Source organism: Alligator mississippiensis, chromosome 3 (assembly GCF_030867095.1).
Source record: "Alligator mississippiensis isolate rAllMis1 chromosome 3, rAllMis1, whole genome shotgun sequence".
NCBI classification, from domain to species: Eukaryota; Metazoa; Chordata; order Crocodylia; family Alligatoridae; genus Alligator; species Alligator mississippiensis.
Window position 1 is genome coordinate 144,745,720 of NC_081826.1, and position 19,023 is coordinate 144,764,742.

Here is a 19,023-nt window from a genome sequence, read left to right on the forward strand (position 1 = left end):
TAAAATGCCCCCACCTCCACTTTGAAACACAGAGACATTGAATACACATGATGTGAAGGCTGCTGGAGTGTGCTAATTAGCAACTGATTAATTGAGTCTGCTCCAATGTATGCTAATTAGTACACACTGGATCAGAGGTCTGCCATGTGTATAGATGCCCAAAAGCTTTGGGAAGGCAATACAAAAGATTCTATTTGTTTTAATTGAAGTTACTATATAACATCTCTATGTTGAGACAGTTTAGCTATCCATTTAACAAATCTTTGTCTTCTGTCTAAAAAGATAATTTATTTTCAACATATTAGCATAAACCCTACGTAATTAATCAATGTGTAAGATAGGTGGTGGATTTGACATAGGAGACCAAAAACATTTAACGATAATATGCTTATCCAGCCTTCATCTGCAAACTTCCAGATTTGAAGCAGAATTTCACAAGTAGGATTGGCCATCTGCCTTATCTGCTAGCCTTCTAAGAAACTCTTCATTTTCTTTCTAATAGCATAACAGTTCTCTTTTCCTTTTATAATATGCTATCTGCTTTTGTCCATAGGCTAATAAAGATGTCCAGTCCCTACATGAACAACCTTATTATCCTTGGAGGAATGCTTTCCTATGCATCAATTTTTCTCTTTGGCCTTGATGGATCTTTCGTCTCTGAAAAGACATTTGAGACACTTTGCACAGTAAGTAGTTCCACATAACCTAGCTTAAGACCTCTTGCAAGCATCTTTGTTCTGTGCAAAAAGAAAACCTGAGCACATTTGCTACATCTATAGCTCTGTGAACTGGCCCATTTTGTCATTAGTGCTATTATTCCTTTTTCTAGGACTTTCACAAGCCTGGGACTAAATCCTGAGAAGTGCATAGCACTGCAATGAAGTCAGTAGAAGCTAAAGGTGCTTAGAACCTCTTAGTATTTGAGTCATGGCAATAGATTTTAAGTGTAACTGCACTTCACATTTTGAAATTATATATGTGAAAATTATTTACTGAAGATAACCTGTGTAGAGCAGCAGCTACTCAGACCATGAAACTGTTTTGGTTTTCTTAGAATACAAGTTTTCATTGTAGATTTAGAATTATATATTGTTACATGACATTTGAACAAGAATGCCTGGTGTTAAAAGGATGACATTGCTATAATGGGTAGTTTGAAACCTTGGTATAACAATGAAAATCAAAGGGACACTGTGATACCAGAGTGAAAATTATATGGGCATGGCAGAGGAGATCCTGAGAGAGAGAAGGGGAACAGAGTAGCACCATATGTTAAAAAGAAATAGAGTCAATCAAGGTAAACATTTTAATGAAACAAAAAGTACCAGAGAAACTCGAAGAATAGAAATTCTTTGAATAGTATTAGGTCTGTAGTGTTGACCACCTCACCTCACCTACTAAAAGGCAACATGAAACACTAAATGAAATTACAGAAGCAAGATAGGAGAATACCCCGTAATAATGTGTGATTCCAGTTATCCTCATAGGGCTCGTTCCAATGAGCACGCATGTGCGGTTTTTGGCACCTCAAACCTGGTTGAGGCATTGCAAACTGCATAAGCTGCATGTGCACTCATTCACTGTGCTGTTAATTTTCAGCACAATGGGGTTTTTTTGACACTGGGAGATCTTGGTATAGAAAAAAAACACCTCTAAAAAAACAGTGCGGAAAATACTCTGGCTGCCTGCCAGGCTCCAAGTGATCAGCTTGGTGCCATTGCTGCCCCAGGAGGCCTCCTGGACCAGCTGTGCTGGCCCCAGCCTCCCTTACCCCACCTGGGACAATTTGCTGCATTCTGGAGTGCACATACAGGAGCATTCCCATGAACAAATAGCAGCAGCACAAATATGTGCCACTATTTGTCCTGCTGGAACCATGTGCCCCTGCACATGTGTGCTCATTGGAACACACCCATACAGACGGAGTAAATATCTCTTCAGGCCATGATGGAGAGGCAAAATTTCTAGTTACTGTACATTACTGCTTTTTACAGTAACTAGTCCTGGAACCCACAAGAATAGATGCAGATTTTGATTTAGTCCTGAGTACCACAAAGGACCAGGTTCAAAAGATGAAAAGAGATGAGCTTCTCTGGAGGAGTGACTGTAATGTAGTAAAATTCAACATCCAGGAGGAAATAAGCACTTCCCCCCCACCACCAAAAAAAAAAAAAAAATCATCAAAGCAATATTGAACCATAACAGGGGGAATTACAGAAAAATGGAACCTAGTTAAGAGGAAATTAAAAAGCATAGTCAAGAGGGTAAAAAGCAGCACAGAAACTGTTTAAAAATGCCATATTAGAAGCTCAGAGTAAATGCATAACACAAATCAAAAATGACATTAAGTGGTTCTAAAAGAGACAGTGCAGTTTAAAAGCAGAATAAAGGAGGTTGTTAGAGTCAAAACGACATTCCCATACCAGATTCATTCATTTTAGGGGATAAATCAGAACAGATACAAAATTAGGTGACAATAAATGAGATTTTATTGCAAATTGAAAAAATGAACGGTCATAAGCCACCACAATCAGATGGCAAAGATCCAGGAGTTCTGAGGGAACTCAAATATGAAATTGCAGAACTGTTAACAACAGTACTGTTTATCACTAAAAGGAGACTTGGGACCAGAGGACATGATGTTTATCAGTGTAATATGAATCTTTTGGCCCCAAAGGTATTAGGGAAATACAGATTAGTGGGTGCGTTTACACATTCATTAATGCACCATAGTTACAGTGCATTAAGTTTAGTACTTGGATAACCAAGTACTAAATCAACGTGCAGTAATTGGTGCTACTGCAGAGTAGCACTGGCACGCAGGTTTTTACAGACACTAACTGCGCAGTAGCTTAATACTACTGCACAGTAACATATTAGCATGAGTTCTGCCCAGCATGCTACTGCGCAGTTATTAGGCTACTGAGCAGTTAGCATCTTGTGACAACACACCCAGTAAGTCTAACTTTTGCGGCCAGCAAATTCGTACAATCACTGACAGGAATAGAAAAAGTAGCCTGTGGCAGGGCACTGTTTGTGCCTGCCACTTTAAGACCTAAGCCAAGCAGCCAGCAGGTGCTTGATTGCAGCAGCCATTTTAGATTCAGGGCTGCTTATATAAGCAGAGCATTTTGCTGCTGGCAGGCCAGGCAGCAATATTGCCTGGCTGCAAGGCTTCATGGAACATCCTGGAGGTAAGGGAGGAGCTGTAGGGGATGGCTAGGAGGCTCCTGGTCCTGGGCATGACCTAAAACTGCACCCTCCTGGGAGTGGGTGGCCTGGTGGGGCTCTCAGTGGTGCAGGAGCCCCCAGGAAATGCCAGGCCAGTTACCACCCTGGTGAAAGGCAGGTCCGGGCGCCTTAATAACCCTAGCTTCCACAACTGGGTGGGTTACCCCATAAAAGTGTCAGGAAGGCGGACCTAAGAGAGAGGGCTATAGACTCAGAAGCCTGGCTTGAAATCCCTCGACTGGTCAATGCTGGGACCAGGGGTTCCGACTGGCCTGGAGATGAGGCCAGGGCCTGTGTGGCCAAAGGTCCCGGGGGGACCACACCCATAAGGGGGAACAGATCAGGGAGCTAGGCAGCCCTGAATGAAGGCAGAGTAGGCTGCCTGAATGGAAAGATCTTAGAGGGGTCCTGATTGGAGGATTCTGGGGCCCAGTGTGGGGCCGGTGACAGTAAGAACTATGGATGCCATCTGCGAGGCATGGGCTGCAGTGTAAGGGAGGTACAGAACCGCAGATAGTGCCCCCTGGCATCGGGGGCGCGAAATGTGCAGCCTCCCGCCTAATTAAGATAATTAATTAGATAACAACAAGGCGTGGTAGGAGAGAAGGTGGGCAGTTGGCCCAGAACAGGTGAGTGGCACCATTGGTAGATGGGCGCCAAGAAAGCCCCCCTGTTACATAGCTACATTGGTAAATGTAGGGGAGGAGTCAACATATTTCTTGTAAGAGGGAACCATGGGCTAGATTCTGTCCTACCTGTTGGGCGTCTAAGTGGACTTAGCTGCTTAAATAGAATTCTAGTGCCTCAAAAACAGTTAATGCAAAAGGTGATTGGGTCTTCCTCCTCCTTGCTGCTTTATGTGACTCCAGTCCTAAAGATCAGATGACAGTGGTTTATGAAAGTAGATGCATTAATGGATTTACTGGGATTTAAACAGAGTGGAATAGAATCACACTTGGGCACCTAGGTCCACTTAGATGCCTAAAAATTGAATAAATGTCAATTAAGTGTCGTAGGACTAAAAAAGTGTTCTTCGCTCTTGATCTTGAAAAACTGATGACTGAGCATGAAATAGAGATCTATAAATTCATGAATGGTGTGGAAAAAGTGGATAGGGATGTATTATTCCCTAGTTTTCAAAATACATGGACCTGGGGACATCCATTAAAATGATCAGCCAGAAGATTTTAAACAAAGAAAAGGAAAAGGCATATTTTACAAAGTGCCTGATTCAGTGCATGCGTCTACATGAGATGTTTGACAGCTAGGGCTGTGCGAAGCTTCAGGTTCTGATTTAATTCGGAGGAGACATGACCGAATCTCCAAATCCAAATCGAATCAGGAGAACATTAAAAATGTCTGAATCGATTCGGAAAACATTTGGAGAGCTTCAGAGATTTGAGCAGTCCCTGCTCACAGGCACAGGGAGCTGGACCCAGCCTCTGTGTCAGTAAGTGGGTGGGGGGACTGGAGGTTGGGGAGGGGAACATGGGGGGAGGGCCACCAGGCCCCATCCGCTGCCTTCTCCCCCAGTTCCCTGAGCACCCCACAACTCCTGCCCACTCTCCCAGCCACATCAATGGCTGCCCATCCCGGCCCCAGCATCCCAGCGCTTAAGAAAAAAAAAATATCCCACACTCACTGGCTCCTGCCAGGAAGGGGAGGCAATCCCTGCTGCCCTCACTGCCCTGTGCTGCATGGGGGGCTCTTGCATGATCCCCCATCCCCTGCCCACTCTCCCAGCTGCCCCCATGATGGCTGCCCCCCTCGGGCCCAGTGTTGGCTCTTTTAAAAAAATTTAAAAAGCCCTGCACTCACCGGCTGCTGCAGTGGCTATTGAAGCTTTTGAGGGCTTGTGGCAGAGCCCCCCATGCAGCACGGGGCAGTGAAGAACAGTGGAGACTGCCCCCTGCCTGGCAGCAGCCAGTGACTGTGGGGCTTTTTTTTTTAAAGAGCTGGGAGGCTGGGGCCAGGCGGGGCAGCCATTGACAGGGCTAGGAGAGTGGGTGGGGGACAGGGCCTGTTTGATTCAGAGATTCGGCCAATTCAGTGGCGACCGCATCTCCAAATCAGATTTGGCCGAATCAATTCAGGATGGTGATTCGAATCACTGAATCAAATCACTGTCCCCTGAATCGGCCAAATCTGAATCCGAAGAGAATACTAGCTGCTTCACACAGTCCTATTAACTCCATATTAACATAGTTTACTGTGAAGTAAGTACATGCTTACTTCACAATAAACCTCCCTAATCCTGAGTAAATTTGATACCTTCAAATGCAAGTAGCAAATTTACTTGAGATCAGTAATGGCGCACTAGCACTTGTGTAGATACCTGATCAGGAGTAAAATCTGCTCCTGGTCAGCTATCCATCAGGGGGCAGGAGATACCTCCCTACCCCCAGGACCTGCCTGCTGTTGTGGTGGGCTCCACTACAGGATTTTCATAGATTTCATTAGGGCCTGAAGGGACCTGGGAAGATCATCAAGTCCAGCCCCCTGCCCCAGGAGCCTGGGCAGGGACTATGGTTGCGGAGCCAGTGCTGGGAAATAAGGGTCTCCCAGTACCAGCCCCATGGTCATGGAGCTGCTGCTGGGAGGTAAAGGTCTCCCAGCATCAGCCCTGTGGTCGCCGAGTTGGCATGGGGATATAAGGGTCTCCCAGCTCTGGCCCTGCAGTCATGGAGCAGGCTCTGGGAGATAAGGGCCTCTCAGTGCCAGCCTCACAGTCACGCAGCTGGTGCTGGGAGCTCCAGCTAGCCAGCCTTCACCCAGCATGCAGGACAGGAGCTAGGAACTGAGGCACAGGGCTTGGAAAGAGCTGCAGGGGTGGAATAGGTCCCAGTCTCCTGCCCTGATCTGCCACTGGGGCAGCTAGCAGCAAGTTAGCTCCCCCACTGGTGGATCAGGGTAGGGGGCTGGGACCTGCCCCTCCCTTACAGCTCTTTCCAAGCCCCCTGCTCCTGATCGGGGAGCCAGGGCCAGGAGTTCCCTGCTGCCACGGCAGGGGGACCTTGTCCCTGCCTCAGCAGCAGGCAGCCCCACGGGGACCAGGAGACAGCTGTCTCTTAGCCCAGTGCTCCCTTCCAGCACCTGGGCTAGCACCCATGGGGAGCATAGAGCTCCCCCTAGTGGTAAGAGATGGCCATTACAGGGCTGCAGAAAACTTAGCACAAAAAGCAGCAAATCTTGTCCCTTATCTCTGCATGTGTAGACACCTGCCCAAAAGCGCTTATTCTAGAAGAACTTGCACCAGAGCAAACTTAGGACAGATCAAATGCATGCAGAGACATGTTCAGTGTCACAGGGCCTTTTGGAAATCATTATGTAACCAAATTGACAAAATAAAAGGGATTATCTAGAGTTATGGAAGATGGGTCCATCAGGGGCCATGACACACAGAAGTCAGAGATGTTACCTCAGGCTCAGGATATTCCTAAATCCATGACTGCTGGTAATGGGAAGGATCTGGCAAGGAATGGATAACTCTGCACATGCGCTGTTTTATTTTTATTCTTCCTCAAAAGCATCTGCTACTTCCTCTAAAGTCTCTGCACTGGCTGAGAGAGGGTACTCGGACAAATGGGTCTTTTGTCTCACTTCCCCCATTATAGAACTATTTATATTTAGTATAAAACTTTTTATAAATTCTTTCTCAGCCCCACACAAATCTAGTCTAGTACTATTTTTCAGTTAGGTTGTAAGCCTACACGGGCCCCAATCCTAGAAACATATTCCACTTGATTAATTTTACCCAAATGATATTCCCTCTGGGTTCAGAGCAAAGATGGACTCTGATGCCATGTACACACAAGCGTGCACATTTGGTTCCTCAGGGACAACTAGCAGCAGGACACTTTGTGCTGCCATTAATTGTTCCCAGGGAATTGCCCGTGCTATGTTCCCTCTGGCACATGGCAAGTTACCCCAGGTGGGGTAGGGGAGGCTGGGGCAGCCTTACCTTGGGTCCTGGGGCTGCAGCTGCAGCGATCCTGCCATTCGGAGCCCAGCCGGCAGCTGGCGTGTAACTCCAGCTAGTCAGGCTCTGGTTTTGAGCGGTTCACATTGCGCCTGCGTGTGCTGTTCTGCTTCTTTTTTTTTTTTTGCATGGGTTTTTTTGCCCCCTGGAGAACAGCTGAACGTGCAGATTTGGACCAACTTTTGGCTAAATCCATTAAGAACACATTTTAGCTAGACCAAACTAGGCCCAGTCTTAAACCAAAATAAGGATGTCCATGCAGAAGTTTGTATCAAATGAACTAACCTGCCTTTGATAACATTTGGTGTGAGAGTTTTTTTAATAGAGAAGGCTTGATTTTGGAATTAGAAAATCAGTAGAGGTTATTTGGTCACTATTGCTGAGTAGGATAGCTACTTCTTGCTGCAAAAGATGGTGCTTTCAAGTAATTTAATTTGTCTGCACTAGAGAAAATGAGTCACTTAATTTAAGATCCTACAATGCAACATTTTGATTATTGCGTGTCATAACCTATCTGGTGGAAATATTACTTAACAATGGACTGTAAAGCTTTAAAATCTGGGGATTCAAGATTAAAATGCTTAGTCTTACAACTGCCATACAGCTGTACTGGTATTTTATGTGTGTTAATATTAGGCATCTTTAGAACATGGCAGTACAAGTGTTCTTTAAAGACCTGAGGCACTAAGGAATATTCAGGAAGTGACCTTCAAGAAAGGGCTGTACTCTAAAATAAATGTAGACCAAGAGGTAAAGGGCACATCTACATGTATGATTAATGTGCACAAATAAACTCTAGAGCTTATTGCTCTGGAATTTTTTTGTGAGCCACTGTGCATGTATAGACACTGCCCCAGTTGGCTGGCACAGGGTGCTTCAGAATGGGGCAGGCAGCCCCCGTGATGAGGGACCCTGTGCCCTAGCCAGCTGGGGCAATGTCTACATATGTATGTCTGCGCACACAAAAAAAAAACCCCTCCACAGCAGGGTAGTACTTGTATTTTACAAGACTACCCTGTTGCTGCATTTATTAGTTTTATGCGCCCTAAGAGGGGTGCATATGTAGATGCAGAGATATTTAATTAGTTGATGTTTAGGATTGTGAATCCAAAAAGATGACAAAGCCAGCAGGGAAATACAAATCGTCCGAGCAAGGGACTAACATTGGAGAGATGGGGGTGAGGAGAGGAATGCAACTAGGTAATAGAAAATACAATGTTAGCCAACTAAGCCCAGGGGTGGGAGTGCGGGGTGGGGGAAGGGGAGGGAGGGGTTCGCAATGCTGAGAGAGAAAGAAGATAGATGCACACAAACCCGTACAATAGTCCGCAGTGGTAGAGGAAGTAGATTGAAGAAAGTGTCTCAGTCCATATAGAGTCTCATCATGGGGTCCTCTTCAGGTGGAGCAGAATGGTCCGTTGCTGAAGATTCCTCCCGAAATGAAGTCCATCATGTGCAGAGTGGGGTTCAGGCAGTCCCCGCTGTGTAATTAGTGCAACTATTAGAAAAAACTGCGGTCCCCACAGTTAATTAGTCAACTGCACAATAAGCATCCTGTGGAGAGGTGCCCAAAGGAACTTAATTAAAAAGAGGGTAAAAGATATTTTTTCCAAAAATAAAACAAGTGAACTTTAACTTTTATGAATCCTGGTGCCTGACTAAAACCCTTACTTATTGACAGTTCCTTGCTTGAAAATATTCGACATAGGTGCTGATTCTCTTTCACCTCTTGGGCAGCTGAGTGGATTTAGGCACCTAAATGCAATCCTATTCCACCCCATGGGACAGGGAGGTCCGGGTGAGGGAGATCCCTTGCTCTCCATCAATGCAGACCCCGTAAAGGAACACCTTGAGGGGCTGGATACCTTCAAGTCAGCTGGCCCTGACAATCTACACCCCAGGGTACTCGAGGAACTGGCGAGCATCGTAGCCCAGCCTCTGACAGAGATCTTTGAGAACTCCTGACAGTCTGGTGTAGTGACTGAAGATTGGAAGAAGGCCAATGTGGTGCCTATCTTCAAGAAAGGGAGGAAAGTGGATCCGGCAAACTATAGGCCCATCAGCCTGACCTCTATCCCGGGGAAGGTCTTAGAAAAGCTTATTAAAGAGGCCATCCTTAATGGACTGGCAACATCCTGAGGGATAGCCAGCACGGGTTTGTTGTGGGTAGGTCTTGCTTGACCAATCTCATTTCCTTTTACGATCAAGTGACCTATCACCTGGTCAATGGAAAAGAGATTGATGTCATATATCTTGACTTCAAAAAGCCTTCAATCTGGTATCTCATGATCACTTCTTGGCAAAACTGGTCAATTGTGACCTTGGGTCCACCATGATCCGCTGGCTGGGAAATTGGCTCCGTGGTCAGACCCAGAGGGTGGTAATTGATGGAAGTCAATCGTTGCGGTGCCCTGTGACCAGTGGGGTCCCCCAAGGCTCTGTCCTTGGACCCATATTGTTCAACATCTTCATTAATAATGTGGACATTGGAGTCAGAAGAGAACTGGCCAAGTTCGCCAATGACACCAAACTTTGGGGCAAAGCATCCACACCTGAAGACAGGAGAGCGATCCAGGATGACCTGGACAGGCTCAGCAAATGGGCGGACGAGAACCTGATGGTGTTTAACACTGAAAAATGCAAGGTTCTCCACCTTGGGAGGAAAAACCTGCAGCATGCTTATAGGCTCAGCAGTGCTACGCTGGCTAGCACTATGGAAGAAAGAGACTTGGGGGTCATCATTGACCACAAGATGAACATGAGCCTGCAATGCAATGCTGCAGCTAGTAAAGCGACCAAAACGCTGGCTTGCATCCATAGATGCTTCTCAAGCAAATCCTGGGACGTCATTCTCCCCTTCTACTCGACCTTGGTGAGGCCTCAGCTGGAGTACTGTGTCCAGTTTTGGGCCCCACAATTCAAAAAGTATGTGGAGAAGCTTGAGAGAGTCCAGAGAAGAGCCACGCACATGATCAGAGGTCAAGAAAACAGACCTTATGACGACAGGCTGAGATCTATGAGGCTTTTTAGCCTGGAAAAGCGCAGGCTCAGGGGTGATCTGGTGGCCACCTATAAGTTTATCAGGGATGACTATCAGTATCTGGGGGAACGTTTGTTCACCAGAGCGCCCCAAGGGATGACAAGGTTGAACAGTTAAAACTACTGCAAGACCGTTTCAGGCTGGACATAAGGAAGAATTTCTTTACTGTCCGAGCCCCCAAGGTCTGGAACAGCCTGCCATTGGAGGTGGTTCAAGCACCTACATTGAACAACTTCAAGAGTAAATTGGATGCTTATCTTGCTGGGATCCTGTGACCCCAGGTGACTTCCTGCCCTTCAGGCCAGGGGCTGGACTCGATGATTTTCCGAGGTCCCTTCCAGCTCTAATGTCTATGAAATCCCACCCCTGCTCCTGTCTGTGCCTTACTGTGTTGCTCAGCATGGGGGACCTTAATCTGGCCCCTCCCACAGCCCCTTCCCCTCCCCCCCAGACTTACCTGCTGGGGGGACAGGGGGCATGCACACGCATACATGCACATGCTCAGCCCCACCAAATACTTTTAATATAAAAGCATACATGAGCTGCAACTTTGAGACAGAAGGGGTACACTCATTAAAAAAGGTTGAAAACACCTGCTTTAATGCATAACACACCATCTTACCCTTAAGATTATGTCACAAAGTATCAAGGAAGTGAAGGGCCCTCCCACCTTTTGTTGTAACAGCTCTTCAGAAAGCCAACCAGGATGGAATAGAATCTCACATAGGTGGAATAGAATCTGAAATAGAAATGATTCCAAATAGGTTAATCTATAAAAGAAATGAAAAACTGTGGGATTTTATTGTGCAGTGCACTTTTCCTTAATGCTAGTATAGGGGTTTGTATTATACATGGAAAGTGTAATCAGCCTTCATAAGTTTCTGGGTTATAGGTCACTGCCCAAAATTCACAGATTATCTCTTGAATTTCTTCTGATTGTATTATTCCTTCATTTAATATTATCAAACTGAGAACTCTGAAGTCACCTGGAATTTGTCCCTTTAGTTGAAACTCCAGAATAAAAAATAACATTAAGACGTAGTAAAGGTTGAGAATGTATACCCTTAATTAAAAGATAAAAGCAGGGAAGGGGGGAGATTTGGTAGGAATACTGTAATTATCATAGAACTAAACATTTTTGAAAGAAGAGATTTAGACTTGAAGGCTGCATCCAGATGAGCACAGACATGTGGTATGTGGCACTGGAGACATCTGTGGTGCCCCACACTGAACATACAGGCATTCCCTGCACTGCAACCTTGTAGAATGGCAGGGGGGTTTTTTACCCTGGGAGATCCCAGGGGTCAAAAAACGCACACTGAGGAGAAAAAAAAAAAGCGGGGCAGCACACATGGCAGCGTGTGCTGCCCAAAACAAGAGCCTGGCCAGCCAGAGCCACACTTTGGCTACCCACCAGGATCCCAGCTGCAGAAGTGCCATGGCTGCAGCTCCCTGAGGCCCCCAGGACCTCAGGTAAAGCTGCTGGGGCCAGCACAGCTGCTGGCCCCAGCTTCCCCTACCCCTCCTGGGGTAACGTGCTGTACACCAGAGCATGCATGGCACAGGTATTCTCTGGACACAAGTAGTGGTGACCCTGGCCACAAGTACCAGGTATGCCACTGCTACCTGTCCACAGGGAAAAAACAACTGCACTCGTCTGGACAAGGCCTAAGATGCATTTAAAGGACATCGAAACATCTTCAATAATATATAGATAATTAGGGCTGGTCAGAAAAAAAAAACATTGATAGAACCATTTTGCATCAGAAAACACAGCTTCATTTAAAAATTAAAAAGCTTTGGAAAAGTTGATTTTTCTGAGATTTTGTTTTGGAGAGCAAGAGAAAGTTCGAACATGGTCAAAAAGTTCAAATTCAACATTTTCAGAATAAAAGATTTAATTTTTTCTTCTGAAATGGTTTTTCATTTCAAATAGATTTTTTCAAACTCCAGAATATTAGAATATATACTTTTAAAATGTATGAATCAAAGCTGGTTGTTTTTCAGTTTTTTTCCTTTGGAAAATTTCAGCATTTGGGGAGTTTAATTTTAACTTTAAAGAAACTAAATTTCTGAATCTCCAAGTCCTTCACAAAATTAAATTTCTAACCTCCATCTTTTCTGTCCCTTCTAGTAACAGTTACACTATGCAATAATCGCATGTTTATAAATAAGATATTTTACTGCCCAAGGTCATAGATTATATTAAAATGATTTTGACACATCTATTTTTTCCTATTTCCCCCACACACAACAGGACAGAGATAAGGTTGTGGGCTTAGTTTATAAAACTGATGCCTACACTGTGTGAAATTCTGTGGTCTGTTTATATAGTATGTCAGGTTAACTAGTCATAAATTCTATTCTAGCCTTTACATCTATTAATATGAATAAACGCGTAGTATTTGTTTTAAAATGTACACGACATGCACATTCTTTAAACAACCATATTATAATGAATTGCAACTTCTAAACTAATAAATGAATTTATTGGTAAATATTCAAAACATATTTTCTATTCATAGAGTGGACAACCTCTGTTTTGTTTGAAAAATAGACAGGGCAAACTGGAACTCAGCCTTCGTTTTTGAAGTGGCACCTCCACAATGGAATTGTGGCAGGCCTCCACACTAAAATATTTCAGAAGTCTCACCTCTGTTTAGTTGCTTTAAATTTGCTTTTGAAATTAATTTTCAGACCTCATATTATTATTCTAAGCACAGCAAGAGATAAATTGCAACAGTGCTAGAGAGGATCATGAGAACATCTGAATCACTGCTTTATAACCATATTTGCAAAGATATTACTGTGTCTATTATACTATCTTAATTAAAGACATTTTTCCTTTTTTGAGGCAAAGTGACAAACAAAAAGCACATTTATCATATTGAAAAGGTTTTGTAGAGAAATCTGAATAAAATATTTAAATAGTATAAATACATTATCTAACTGAACAATCAAAAGGGGAAAAAATAAAACCAGCCTGTATATAAGCTTTCTTGGATGGATAGTATATAAATCTAATAAATAAATAAAAGGAATTCCCTGAAATAAGTTTTGAACACTGCATATAGTCCATATTTACCTCTAACTTCATTTCTTCTTATTCTTAACTCTCTTAGCAAAATATATAGATCAGCTTAGCATTTCTGTCAAAGCTGAGTTCTTATATCAACACAAAAGCACTGACACTGTTGTATTTGATCTGTCCACAAGTACATCTTTTTTATTTCTCCAGTCTTTGTTGCTGGCCAAACTCACCATCCCACACTCCAAGGTTGCACACACACACACACACCCCCCCGTATTTACTCAAATATAATATGACCGTGTTATAAGTTTACCTTCCCCCCCCCCCATAATTATATTCTATATTTGGGAAATTTATAAATTTGATATAATTTTCCAGGTATAGAATCTAATTATTGGTGTTATATCTTGAATTTGTCAACTTCCCACTGCTACAGCAAGGAAGATAAATATGGGAATCACGTAGTCCCTTTGCTCTCTGTCCTTCCTGCCCCCCCAACTTCTTCCCCCTGCAGCCCCTTCCCCACCTAATTACTGCAAACCCTGCAGTCCCTGAGCACATGGAAATGAGGAACAAATTTGAAAAAACTGACCTTGAAATAAACATAGCTGTAGCAATTTGCACCCATAGACTTAGTTCATCCAGAATAGATGCATTTTACCTTTTTTTGGAACTTCTGCAAATTTTAGCACAGGTAATCCATAAACATGCTTTTAAGTAGCACTTTTGTACCTGCTTATATACAGTACAAACTATGCAAGACTTAGTCCAAAAGGCTCATAATTTACCATAGAGTTTATTGGGCTGGGCCCCAACAGAGTCAACAGGATTTCAAGCCATGAGGGCCTCACAGCTCAGCACTGCTCAGTATATGTGTCTACTGCAGATACTCCTCCCACCGCCCCTGCCCCAAAGGATCCATGTGCTAATTAGCCTCCCCCCCAACTCATGACTGGAACTGGGTGTTCTTGTCACAAGTCTTCAGATCCTCCAAAAATTTATATGCAGATGAGACCTAGGGCAAACTGGTCCAGCTTCACCTCATGGAGGGCGAGGCCACACTAACCATATGTACCAGGTTGAGAGAGGGGATGACAGAGGGATTCTGGATGATCTGTTTGGGGCCCTGTTTGTTGATGTTTTCCAGATATTTAAGGCTGGTGAACAGGAATACTTGGAAATGGAAAAGAAAGGTAGAGCTCAGTTGTGAGAGTGAAGAGGAAGTTGACATGTATTCAGTGTAGTGGTTCACCATGACTTGAAAAAGAGTCGGCACTGAGGAGACCTGTGCCCAGTGGGCACTATCGTATATCTCATTCAGATAGGTTATACTAACCCACAAGTCCCCTCAGCATGTTTGCCCCACATGCCATGTTCTTTATCATCATGGTCTGTGTTGGCTGCATTTAATCAGCTTCATAGTTTCATTACTGAGCACATGCTGCTTTTACCAGCAGTTCAAAGATAGGCAGTGAATTTAATGAGGTTTCCTTGCATGTGAATGTAAATAAGAGTTTTTTCCCCTCGTTTTGTTTGGGAGAAAATCCCTATTTAAGTAAATACAGTACGCACACGCACGCACACGCACGCACACAGTGTGCGTGTGTGTGTGTGTGTGTGTGTGTGTGTGTGCATTTATATATATTTCAGTCTGAACCAAATGTTTTGGTGTGTATGTGTATATATAAAACAGATTCTGCTTTATTTAGCTATATCTGGAATGTATTAATGGTAGTTCATAGGATCATAGGAAAGTAGCACTGGAAGAGACCTCATGAGGTCATCTAGTCCAGCCCCCGGCTCAAGATAGGATCATCCCTGACTAAACCATCCCAACCAAGTGTCTGACTAATCAGCATTGAAAATTTCTGGGGAGGGAGATTCTACAAGTGTTCTAAATAACTGCTTGGCACTACATTACTTTGGAAGCTCTTGTTTAGTTGACCCTGCCACTATAGACAGCCTAATGAAGGAGATTGCATGAGTCTGAGCAACAACCCAAAATTTCTTGTTCCAGTTATTTTTTGGGGGGTTTCATCATGACCTTATTTGTGAACCCTTTAGTAGCTCTTGCTGTCTTCCATGTTTCTGAAGCAGCAGCGTATTGTCCATGTACCCTGCACATAGTCACCAGTATTATTTGGATCCTGCCATGCTTGTGTCATTCTTTGACACAACAGGATCATATCCTGTGTAAATACTTACACTGTTAGCAAAGGTGCTATCTCTATGAGAATTCCACTTTTTTCTGCTATCATAAAAGAAAGTGAGACATCATATGGGAAATCTTTGAGGAAGAAAGGCATTTAAACTTTTTCAGTTTTCTTAAGGAAACAAGATTGCCGAGAGCAGTCTGACTTAAAGAGATTCAGTAAAGTCATGAGTTGTTATTTATGGAAGTTGCTGAACTGTCTCTAAAACTACATAAATACTGGTTACAAAGTAATATGGGAGCTCCCTTCTAAGTAAGCAAATAACTCTTTATAAATAAAAAAAGATGTGACTGAAAACAGTGTGTACAGAGCCAAGCCTGCAGCTTTTTTCTTAGGAAAAATGGGAAAACAGTGTATGCTAATGGAAATAGTAGATGTTGCATTTGATGGGCAGCATTTGTCCAAAAGAGTACACAAGAATATCTGCTCTGGGCCCTCTTGCGCAGCATAGACAGAAAGTTCCCTACTAAAAAACACCAAGTGTCAAAAGTAAGAACAGGGAGATTAAGGGCACTGTGCCAATACCTTGGCCCCTCAGTGACAGAGAGTTTGCTAGATTAAAATATGCTTAGATGAATTTCAGGAAAGGACCACACATCATACTGTAGAGGAGAGCAAAAACCTAACATGTCCTTGCCAATCTGACCTAAGAGAGGATTCTTTCCTGATCCCAGATCTGGTGAAACTCCCATTTCTAGAAGTGTTCAAGAGAAGAAAGAGAAATAATGCACAGGAGATAACTGCTGCTTTGTTTTTAATCTTACAGTCACCAGAACATCTGAGTACAGAAAGAAGTCAGCCATAAAGTGATGCTATAAGCTGTTACGCCAATTGGAAGAATGCAAGCTAGTAGAAAAATAACTGAAAATACATTAAATTAGAGATAGAGATTAGAAAGCAAAAGAACCCAAAGCTAGATACAAAGCTAATGTGCACATGAGAAATAGTTGAAATAGATAGAATACTAAATATAATAATAATGTTTGGAGTTCCCTGACACTTTCCACTGGAGCATTTCAACCTAATTTACAATGAATGAAGTGTAGTAATTCCCTATGGGCTAGGTAGTGGGCTCATTATGGTATGAGAAACCTAATGTACCCAAGGCATGGTAATTTAAAATTAGCAGATGTTTGTCTCTTGATCCTCTCAAACTACAGTATAGAAACACAAAAATGATTAGAGGCTTGTCTTATGCATGCCTTTGAGGAAAGGCTATAAGAACTAGAGTGCTATAGTCTGGAGAAGAGAAGACTGAGGGGGGATTTGATAATAGTCTTCAGATACCTCAAGAGTGCTGATAGTGAGGATGGCGATAGACTATTCTCGGTAGGTGGAAGGGACAGGACTATGAGCCTTAAGCTACTGCAGAAGAAATTTAGTTTGGAGATTAGGAAGAACTTTCTGACTATAGGGGTGTGCAAAACGGGCTGTATTCAATTCAGATTCAGCCCAAATCGGGGGACAGTGATTTGATTTGTTGATTCGGATCACTGTCCTGATTCGATTCAGCCGTATCTGAATCTGAAGATTTGATGCTGATTCAGAGAATCAGTGATTTGGCCATAGACACAGCTTTAAATGTGTTTTCTACATACCTCGAGGTACCAAGCATGGCTCGTGAATGCTGTGATGGTGGAGCAGATGGAGCATTCCACAGGAGTGCAGAGCAAAGGGGGCCCCCTGTGTGCTTGGTGGCAGACCCAGAAGTGGACCAGAAGTACTTCCAGGCCACTTCTGGGTCCGCTAACAAATGCCCAAGAGATGCCTCCCGTGCTTCCGTGGGATGCTCCATCCACCTCAGCATTCACGAGCCACCTGGAACCTTGAGGTATGTAGAAAAAATATTTATAGTGGTGTCTATGTCTGAATCATCAAATATCTCCAAATCAATTCAGAGGGTTCCGATTTCATTCAGAAAGATTAAAGGGTCTCCTGATTCAATTCAGATTCAGATATTTGGCCGCTGAATCTCCGCCAAATTGAATCAGTGACTGAAACTTCACACGCCCTAGTTGTCAAGCATTGGAACAGTCTGTGTAGAGAGGCTGTAGTATCTCCCTCCCTAAACATTTTCAAGAGTTGATTAGACAGACACTGGGCTAGGATGGTTTAGTCAGGGATGATCTTGCCTTGAGGAAAGGCCTCGACTAAATCACCTCATATGGGCTCTTTCAGTGCTACTTTTCTATGATCCAACGAGTTACCATTAATGTATTCCAGATATGGCTGAATAAAGCATGATCTGTAACAGAGCTAATTATGGTGGTTTGGATCAATGGTGCCAAACCCTCCAGTGTGTGGGCTGGACAAGTGGCACAGGTCAGTCTGTAGGCCAGATCTCCCTTGGACTTGGCCAGTAGGTGTGATCCTGTGTATCAGCCTAACTTTGCATGCCACCCAACCCCACACATTTGACTTGGCCATGTGCCAGCTTGACCCCATGCACTGGATCCAACTGTATAAAATCCAAGTCCTGTGGATTACCTGATGCCATGCACCCAGTTCTGGCCATGGACCACCCTTGCCTTCCAGCCTTACTGTGCACCAGTCCAGTCTAGCATTCAGGGCCACATTTCCAGTCTACAGGGCCCGGTCTAGAAATTCGGCAGCAGCAGGGGAACAGCAATTAATACTGCCACCATCCCTGCTGCCAAATTTCCGGACCAATGGGGAGCTCTGCAGGCCAGATGACAAAACTCCATGGGCTGGATTTGGTTTGCAGCCTAGAGGTAGAGCACCACTGGTTTGGGCCATTCTTGAGGGTTCTCTAATGTGGAACTGCTTTCTTTTTATCCCCTTCCCCTTGATGGTTAGTATGCTGACTAAGAGTAGCCAAAATGCAGTAATACCATATCCACAACCTTCTACACCAGTGTGCATTCTTCCCTTGTAGCTCATGTGGGAGGATTGCGGCAAAGGAGCTGGCTAAGCTAGATTGAGCTGGGGACTCTGCCATACTAAAAAGATTCCCTTCTGGTCGGGCATGTTGGCTTTCTGTTCCTTTTGTATCATCAGAGTTCTGCAAAGGTGGCAGATAGAAGAAAAAGTGTTTGGCTATATGTCTTGGTGTTACATTTTTATTAAACTCTTCCCTGCTTTCTCCTGTCCTTGTTGGTCAAAGTTACTTGCAAGGTTGTACTGATATGCTGGGACTCCAGAGGATATCACAGTTTTCTGTCAACCAGTTTTTGCCACAAGTAGTTTTATTGGCTATTGAGGTCTTCTATATGTGACCAAAATTCATCATCATCTCTGATTCCTGTAGCTTTTTTAGTAGTATTTGACAGAATGAACACTTAGGTTGTGCTCATTTGTCTGCATCCCCTAACAGGCTTGGGCCAAATTGCTTTTTAGAGACTCTGTTCTTTCATTTCATGCTCCCCAGGGACAACTTATGTGAGGCTACAGTCATTTCCTGCCACTGGCCAATAATCAGTGATTTAAAAATACATTTTTTTCTAGACTATAACAGCAAGATTAACTCATGGGTATGAGTGTATAGTTTTGTAGTTGTTAGGGCCTGGAA

At 43.8% G+C, this 19,023-nt stretch overlaps 1 protein-coding gene across 2 annotated transcripts in view; it reads left to right on the top strand.

Moving 5' to 3' along the window:
* GABBR2 (gamma-aminobutyric acid type B receptor subunit 2) overlaps nucleotides 1-19,023 on the top strand; it is a 977,761-nt gene that overhangs the window by 676,451 nt on the left and 282,287 nt on the right. For both annotated transcript variants that reach the window (XM_059724473.1, XM_006266752.3), the window contains exon 11: nucleotides 554-686. In XM_059724473.1, coding sequence (XP_059580456.1) covers nucleotides 554-686 — 133 coding nt within the window. The remainder of the gene's footprint in view (nucleotides 1-553; nucleotides 687-19,023) is intronic.